The following is an 8,269-nucleotide window of genomic DNA, read 5'->3' as shown; positions in this document are numbered from 1 at the left end:
TAGTGTTGCGATATAAAATAATCGCGTTTGTTTTAGTGTTGCGATATAAAATAATCGCGTTTGCTTTAGTGTTGCGATATAAAATAATGATCGCGTTTGTTTTAGTGTTGCGATTTTAAAAGTATCGTGTTTGTCTTTAAATATTTTAATTATTATATTTAATCTTAAATTGAAATTTGATCTTTCTTTTAATTTTCTAATATTGTTATTTATCATATTAATATATTTGAAATAATTTATCATTCAATACAATAAATTTGTATTAAAGTTTTTATGAATTAGTGTTGCGATATTGTTGAATCGCGATTGTTTATTAATGTTGCGTTGATGAATAATCGCGTTTTTTAAAAGTAGTGTTGCGTTAATAAATATTCGCGTTTTTTAATAGTGTTGCGTTGAAAAAATGCCCAAAGTTTTCCACTGGAATTGTGGAAATATGTTCCTGTTTCTGGACCATCTAATCACCTAACGCAGTTAAAAGAAGAGCTGCACAATGGTGGTTATATAATAGCAACCTCTAATATGGTTGCAATTCCGCTATTAGTGTTGCGTATAATGAAATGAGTGCATAAATTAATAATTAGTAATTAATATTGCATGCTTCGAGTATATTTTATTTTTTTTTTGTTTTTTTTTTTCGAATAAATTGAATTGCAAATATAATAAAGCACTCCTCGCAATTTCTTTTGAGAATTTAGTAAATTAGTGTTGCGAAACAAAAAACATATTCCACTCACGGTTTGTTCGGGTTTTCATTGAGTGGATGATTATTTTGATGGCTCTTCTAGCCATTTTTTCTTTTTTTTTTCTTTTTCAGCACCCCTTATTATTACCAGAGCATTTGTTTCAAAAATATTATTATAATATATAAATATATTAAATGATAGGTTTGTTTTTTTTATTGAAAATTATAAATTACTTAATAATGATTGGATTTTCTTTTAAATAATAATATGTTCTTTTCAGGTATAAATTGTTGTTTTTTAATAACTAATCCGTAATTGAGATTTTTACAGATATTTTTTGAAGAAAGAATTAGAAGAAAGAAGTATACGTATGTATTGTTACAAAATAAAATTTTTTTCTTGAATTTTACTAAATCCTATTTTAAAGTTTGTTTCAGGAACCAGTCAGCTATCAAAGAAAAGTGTATAAAATTTTTCATCCTTTATTAAATCTAAATTGCAATATAGTTTGTTTCAGGAACCAGTTAATTATGAAGAAGAAAGTGTATAAAATTCTTCATCCTTTATTAGTTTTAGATTGTAATATATATGGAATAGTAATTTTCCATGTGGAAAAAAAGATTCCTATTAGGTAGGATATTCAAAGAAATTATTTAATTTTTATTTAAATAGGGGCCCCTAAAAATAAAAAGAATATCTTTTATTATATTATTTGGATATTTATCTATCCATTAAATAAAAATTTAAGAAAATTTACGGAATAGGCAAATTAAGTTAGATTTGTATTTATATTTTCAATTAAATTTGATTAGGTAAGTTATTTTCAAAATAATATATATAAGAGATATTTAATAATAATATTTAATAGTAGAAAATATTTTATAAAATATATTTAGTATTAAGTGCATGCATAATCAAGGGTGTTAATTAAATAGATAAAATAATATAATGTAGATAAGTTGGATAATGGTATAATATTTTATGAAAAGCACTTAACATGCTTATTTTTTTTTTTGTGCTTTTTAATAAAATATTGATAGGAATTATATTGATAAGAATATATTTCTTAATTTAAAAATTAAGAAATATTACTTTAGATTTTCGTGTCGGTTTTCCTTGTAATTTCTTTTGTAGTTTGTTTTGCACAACGATCAAGGGTTTAAACGTTTTGCAAATGTCTATCAAAAGAAAAATTTATTTAAAAATTAATATTTTTTTGCGCAAAGGAGGGTGGATGGGACGTGGTTAGGGTGGGTCTCCTATCAGCAGCAACCTCCACGGGGTGAGACCTGGGCAATCATTATTATTTGATATATAATTTATAATTATATCATATATAACTAATATTATAATATAATATTATAATATATTATAATATTATAATATAAAATTATATAACAAATAATATGAGCTAATTGGCTGTGATTAGATTTAGATTAGATTTTTATGTAGTTAAAGTATTATTTGAAATTATTTAAATAATTGCAATATTTTCATTTTGATTTTTTAAAATTATTAAATATAAACATATATTTTTAGTTTGTTTATGTTTTAAGTTTTTTGACTTAGAAATTTTAATTTAGAATTTTTAAATGAAATTTATAAATAAAATAAAAAAATTATATTCTCTTGATTAATAATTTTAAAGATAAAAATTATATATTTATAAAATTAAAAGTTTTAAAAGTTATATATTTAAAAAATTAAAAAAAATATATATATAGATTTTGTGAATTTAGAATCAATTATTATATATTTCAATTAATTGTTTTATAAAAATTTATATAACCAATATAAATATGCATAATCATTTATATTTTAATGAGAATTCGAAAAATAAAATTTTAATTATAACTTTGTTTATTTACACATTAAATCTATTAAGATTTAAAATACATGATTTTTAAACAAATTTTGAAATGAAATTTAGAGACAGTAGGAAAAAGTATATATAAAAATCAGTCATATTATTGAGACATCCTAGTGTTGCCATCTATTGTAGAATTTTACAATATATATTGTACAATATATTGAATGTTGAATCTCTATTTTATAGTTAATCTATGATAAAACTATTATAAATTATGTGTTATCTTACTATTGTTTTGATATGCCCTCTATTATTTAGCGTGGAGAATTTAGGAATTAATTTTATTTCCAACTGAAGTTAGGAGAATATATTTCGATGTTTAATTGTACATGATATTTATTTATATTAAAAAAATAATAAAATGTTAATGAAAATTTATATATTTTTACGATAAAAACTAGTAGAATAATGATAATAAAAAGTTATTTTAATTATAAGATTTATAAGTCTTCATATAATATAATTTCTGTATCATATTGATTGTGCATATTTTTATTTGGTAAAACATAGGTTATATTAAAATATTAAATATGACTGAAAAGCAAAAAGTGTTAATTTGTGGAGATGTTGAGGGACATTTTAAATTTTTATTTAATAAAATCGATGCTATTAATAAAAAAAGTGGACCTTTTGATTTTTTATTATGTGTTGGAAATTTTTTTGGTAAAAACAATACAGAACTGGAAGATTATAAAATTGGTATAAAAAATATACCAGTTCCAACATATATTATTGGTGCTAATAGGCAAACTGATTTAAATAATTATCCAGAGGTAGATGGTTGTGAAATATGTCAAAATCTTACTTATCTTGGAAAACGTGGATTATATACTGCTAGTTCTGGACTTAAAATAGCATATATTGGTGGTATAGAAAATAATTCTTCAGAAATGAAATCTATTTGTTTTGATGAAAATGATGTTATGTCGATTAAGCAGGCTTGCTTAAAAGGTCAACCTAGTTTTCGTGGAATTGATATATTGATGAGCTCTCCTTGGCCAGCTGATGTTACAAATTTAGATCCTAATAAACCAAACTTTAAATATCAAGGATCAAAATTAATTGCATGGTTAGCTGCTCAAGTAAAACCAAGATATCATGTATCAGCATTAGAAGGAATTCATTATGAAAGACCTCCATATAGGTAGATAACAATTTTTAATATTTAAAATAAAACTTAAAAAAAAAAAATTAGTATTTAAAATAAAATTTTTAGCTATTTATTTATTATTTTAATTTTTAGAAATCAAAGTTTACAAGAAGGAAATATTGAAATTGCAACAAGATTTATAGCACTTGCATCTGTAATGAATAATCAAAAAAAGAAATGGTTATATGCATTGAATCTAACTCCTGTTGATAGAACTCGTTTATCTGATTTAATTATGAAAACTACAGATGAAACAGATACTCCATATCCTAAATCAATGTTATCAAATAATCCATCTTTACAAAAATTGGAACAATTAAAACAGACACAATTTTTCTATGATATGGAATCTAAAGAAACATCTAAAAGATCAAAATCTTCTGAAGGTTCTAATAAAAGATCAAAACCAGAATTTGATCAAGCAAAATGTTGGTTTTGTTTATCAAGTCCTGAAGTTTCTAAGCATTTAGTAATATCAGTTGGTACAGAAGTTTATATTGCACTTGCTAGAGGTGGATTAGTTGAAAATCATTTCTTAATTTTACCAATAACACATCACCAGAGTCTTTCTATTTTACCAAAAGAAGTAAAAGAAGAAATTGAATTATACAAAACTGCAATATCCAAATATTATGCTACTATGGATAAAGTACCAGTATTTTTTGAACGTAATTTTAAAACATCTCATTGTCAGTTACAAGTTGTACCAGTTCATAAAAATCAAGTACCAGCTCTGAAAGAAACATTTATGGTATTTATATATTTTTAATGATTGTTAGATAATGTAAACATATATTATATATATATATATATATATTAATATTATATATTTTGATAATATTATATTATTTTGATAATATTTTTGTTTTAGGAAATGGCAGAATGTAATAATTTTAAAATGTCAGAATTAGCTCCACATACTGATTTGCAACAAATTGCAAAACCAGGTGTTCTATATTTTTATGTAGAATTACCAGGTAGAGAAAAATTATATTATAGAATAAAAAAAGATTTCCCACTTCAATTTGGTCGAGAAGTGCTAGCTTCAGACAGAATATTAGATCTTGATGATCGAGCTGATTGGAAAGATTGTCAAATGGATGAAGAGGAAGAAATTGAATTAGCAAAACGAATTAGAAGAGAATTCCAACCATTTGATTTAGATTCTTAAAAATATATAAAAATTCAACAAAATAGTATTAAAATACATGTATATATATAAAATTTTTTGTAAAATATATAGATATTAATTTATTATTTTATAAAAATAATGAACATAGATATTCTTAATTGATAATTTTATTATTTTCTCTTTAGAATTTTAGTTGGATTTAATTCATTTAGATATACTTTTTTTTATTTTGGCACTGCAGCTGGATCTAATCCACTTAATTTCATTTGTAAGGCAATATCAAGTATATAATCATAACATTCAGCCCTAAAGAAAGAATATGTTTAATAGATAAAAATAAAAAAATATTCAACAATTAAGATCAAGTTAAAATTAAATTACATACATAGATTTTGCTTGTTGCCATGTATCACCCCAAACATAAATACCATGTCTTCTTACTAATACAGCACAAGTTTCTGGATAAGTAAGAATAACTCTTTCCAATTCATGCATTAAATCTTCTTCAAATGGAGTATTTTCTATTATTGGTATCATTAATTCTTCATCATAACGATATGATCTTTCTAATTGTTGATTTCTTATACCTATATTATGCATTTATATATTTTCATAAATAAATAAAGGATTATGCATTTTACTTACCTTTTATCATTTCTAAATGGGTAACACGAAATTCTTCTCCAGGCCAATGTAATGTTACCATTACAGCAAATTTTGAATGACTATGAATTATAGCTCCAGCATTTCTCCATCTATATATGCACATAAATAATGGAGTGCATTGTGACTTTTTTAAATTTTTCTTTATTGGCAATTCTATATCATTTCCACTAATATCTTGTACAAATAATTCATCCGGACAAATGCGTTCTTTTTGAACCCCAGATGGAGCAATATAAATTTTTTCTCTGTAAGTATTATAAAATATTAATCTATTATATATTTTTTAAATTTTATAAAATATAATAATATTGTAACCTATATTTAATAGATATTCCTCCACCAGTACCAGTTACCCATCCTAGATTGTAAAATTGTTTACACAATTCAGGAATTAAAATTCGTGGATGTTCCTAAAAATAAAAAAAAATATTAAAATTATGCATTAATAATTATTATTTTTATCAAAAAGTATTTTAAATAATACTTTATCATAAACATTATATTCCGAAGACATGATAATTAATAACTGGAGAACTTTGAACTAATTTTTCTGTTTCTTGCACGATTATTAATTGTTATCAATTCAGTAATCACGATTATAAGACGACATATGCACGTGCATTAATATATAATTTCCAATAATGCATAAATTTTTAATAAATAAGTATTGTTGTTAGAAGAAAATATCGATATAAGATTTATTTTTTTTTAACACAATATAAATTTTATTTATAAATATAATACAGAAATTATAGTTGATTTAGTAGTTGATTCAATATTGATACAGTCAAGTAAAAATACAGTACATATAGTAAAATATATATATGATGTGTTTATGTATATATGTTTTATATCGTGATATAAAAATTTGATGCGAAATTAATTGATTTTTTTTTTAATTTTAGTATATATTAATTTATAGATTTATGTTAAAGATATTAAGATATAATACTAAATCATGTTTATTGATTTCTTTAATTTTCTATGTTAAATTATTTACATAACCTATAAATTTATCAGTCAAATAATATGGCTACCTGGATTACAGTGACTCCGCGGTAGTATTTAAATTTTAGAATTTTTATAAAAATTTATCGCAATTAGTATTATTTTATTCTTAAATATATTTAAAAAAAATTCAAAATTCATAATATAATATAGATTCTTTTAATCATAATATAATAGATCCTTTTTAATTGTCTATCTAATTCAATATTATTTGATTTAGGCTTGAACAAGGTTTGAAAATAGCAAATCAGATAGACAACAGTAAATTTCGCTTGTTAATAAATCGTATTTGTCAAACACTTCAATCCAATGTTAATACAAAAATATTCAATGAAGAGGAAGAAGAAAAACTATTAATTTCTTTGGATTTAAATAAAAATGATTTAGTTTGTCTTTTAGATACAATAATATTAATTTATAAACAAGCTGCTTGCAATATTGTAAAACCACAATTAATGGAAAGTACTTTAAAGAATATTTTTAAAACAGATGATGATAAATGTTTAATATTTTTAAATGCATGGTTTACATATGGTAAAGGTATAATTGATCATTTTAGACAAATGTCTATATTTCCTGTTCAGGTATGTTATAAAATATAAATATAAATAATTGTAAAAGATATTAATATTCGTTTTATATTAATTTATCTTATTTCAGGTTAAAGATATTGATTGGAGTTTAAATATTCAAGCTGCATCTTCAACTATCAAAAAGGATGTGCGACCAATGGCATTACTGCAATTAAATTTAACAGGAGAAGACGAATCTAAATTAACATTGGAATTTGATAAAAAAGAACTCATAGATTTATATCATAATTTAGAGAGAATACAATCACAATTGGATGCTTTTAAATAATAGGTAATTATTAGTGTTTATAGTCATTGTAAGAAAATATTTTATTATATGAAATATATTTTCTAATATTTTATATTTGTTTTCAATATTTTTTATTTATTACATGTTATTAGATAATAATACTTTTAAATAAAGAAGAAATTAAAATTTCTTATAAATGTTTATTCGAAATACAAGGTAAAATTTTATGATTAATATTTCTTTCATATTCGAATATTTTCATACTTTGATGATCTTCTATATTTTCCAACGCGTTCGTATAAATTTGGACTTCTATTAGGAAGAATATTCTCTATATTTGTCATATTTTGATCATGTTGCTCAGAAACTTGTATATCTAATTTTGTTCGATTTTCGATATAATGTCCATTGTTTAATTGCAAAGTTTGTTTTTTTTCCGATGTTGATATAGTTTCTAAAACTCGTGATGACTTTCTGACAAATAAACGTGTCTTACAAACTACTAAAACAACTATAATAATCATCAGAAATAATGTTAATGTTGTCAGGGCACCAACTATCCATCCCAATTTTTCATCTGTAACAAATTATTAATTGAACAAAATTAATCAAAATAATCAGATTAGTTTTGATTGAAGATCAATATAATTAATTAAAAAATATAATATAATTTTTTATAACAATGTAATTTTTATAATTTTTTTCTTTTTCTTATAATGTAATTTAATGAATCTAATAATATACCTCCAGTACTATTTAACAGAACAAGTGATGCATTGCCTATTTCTTCATCTGTATGGGGAACAGTGAATTTACACATCCATTTCCCTAAATCCGAATAATTTGGTTTAAATTCTAAAGTACATACACCTGTATTATTATTCATCTGAATATTGTGCCTAAAATTTATAAAAAAAAAAAAAAAAAAAGAAGAA

General features: G+C 22.6%; 4 protein-coding genes across 4 annotated transcripts; 2 read left to right on the top strand and 2 right to left on the bottom strand.

The window, feature by feature from the left end:
• Positions 1-2,754: 2,754 nt before the first annotated feature.
• LOC102670588 (CWF19-like protein 1) lies at positions 2,755-7,446 on the top strand. The gene is made up of 4 exons (XM_006622776.2): positions 2,755-3,700; positions 3,800-4,457; positions 4,578-4,899; positions 7,356-7,446. The coding sequence occupies exons 1-3, from the start codon at positions 3,087-3,089 to the stop codon at positions 4,875-4,877; spliced, it is 1,572 nt and encodes a 523-aa protein (XP_006622839.1). The 5' UTR covers positions 2,755-3,086; the 3' UTR covers positions 4,878-4,899; positions 7,356-7,446.
• On the bottom strand, positions 4,990-6,055 carry LOC102670724 (probable methylthioribulose-1-phosphate dehydratase). Its single transcript, XM_006622777.2, has 5 exons — positions 5,989-6,055; positions 5,820-5,914; positions 5,484-5,749; positions 5,224-5,425; positions 4,990-5,144 (listed from the first exon to the last, which is right to left on the bottom strand). Exons 1-5 carry the CDS (start codon positions 6,016-6,018, stop codon positions 5,063-5,065), a joined length of 675 nt encoding a protein of 224 aa, XP_006622840.1. The 5' UTR covers positions 6,019-6,055; the 3' UTR covers positions 4,990-5,062.
• LOC102681778 (COMM domain-containing protein 10) lies at positions 6,272-7,836 on the top strand. The gene is made up of 3 exons (XM_006622774.2): positions 6,272-6,562; positions 6,733-7,096; positions 7,173-7,836. The coding sequence occupies exons 1-3, from the start codon at positions 6,534-6,536 to the stop codon at positions 7,371-7,373; spliced, it is 594 nt and encodes a 197-aa protein (XP_006622837.1). The 5' UTR covers positions 6,272-6,533; the 3' UTR covers positions 7,374-7,836.
• LOC102681919 lies at positions 7,518-8,263 on the bottom strand. Its single transcript, XM_006622775.2, has 2 exons — positions 8,079-8,263; positions 7,518-7,911 (listed from the first exon to the last, which is right to left on the bottom strand). Exons 1-2 carry the CDS (start codon positions 8,218-8,220, stop codon positions 7,577-7,579), a joined length of 477 nt encoding a protein of 158 aa, XP_006622838.1. The 5' UTR covers positions 8,221-8,263; the 3' UTR covers positions 7,518-7,576.
• Positions 8,264-8,269: the final 6 nt, after the last annotated feature.

This window comes from Apis dorsata, unplaced genomic scaffold (assembly GCF_000469605.1).
Source record: "Apis dorsata unplaced genomic scaffold, Apis dorsata 1.3 scaffold_757, whole genome shotgun sequence".
Lineage (NCBI taxonomy): Eukaryota > Metazoa > Arthropoda > Insecta > Hymenoptera > Apidae > Apis > Apis dorsata.
This window is presented reverse-complemented; position numbering and strand designations above follow the sequence as displayed.

Bases quoted from the DNA above. Each gene is read 5' to 3' on its own strand.
- LOC102670588 (XM_006622776.2), top strand. From the start codon at position 3,087: ATGACTGAAAAGCAAAAAGTGTTAATTTGTGGAGATGTTGAGGGACAT. The intron at 3,701-3,799 runs GTAGATAACAAT...TTTAATTTTTAG, and splicing joins TATGAAAGACCTCCATATAG to AAATCAAAGTTTACAAGAAG. The intron at 4,458-4,577 runs GTATTTATATAT...TTTTTGTTTTAG, and splicing joins CTCTGAAAGAAACATTTATG to GAAATGGCAGAATGTAATAA.
- LOC102681778 (XM_006622774.2), top strand. From the start codon at position 6,534: ATGGCTACCTGGATTACAGTGACTCCGCG. The intron at 6,563-6,732 runs GTAGTATTTAAA...TATTTGATTTAG, and splicing joins TGGATTACAGTGACTCCGCG to GCTTGAACAAGGTTTGAAAA. The intron at 7,097-7,172 runs GTATGTTATAAA...ATCTTATTTCAG, and splicing joins TGTCTATATTTCCTGTTCAG to GTTAAAGATATTGATTGGAG.
- LOC102681919 (XM_006622775.2), bottom strand. From the start codon at position 8,220: ATGAATAATAATACAGGTGTATGTACTTTAGAATTTAAACCAAATTAT. The intron at 7,912-8,078 runs GTATATTATTAG...AATTTGTTACAG, and splicing joins TCTGTTAAATAGTACTGGAG to ATGAAAAATTGGGATGGATA.
- LOC102670724 (XM_006622777.2), bottom strand. From the start codon at position 6,018: ATGTCTTCGGAATATAATGTTTATGATAAA. The intron at 5,915-5,988 runs GTATTATTTAAA...TTTTATTTTTAG, and splicing joins AATATAATGTTTATGATAAA to GAACATCCACGAATTTTAAT. The intron at 5,145-5,223 runs GTATGTAATTTA...TTCTTTCTTTAG, and splicing joins TGGCAACAAGCAAAATCTAT to GGCTGAATGTTATGATTATA.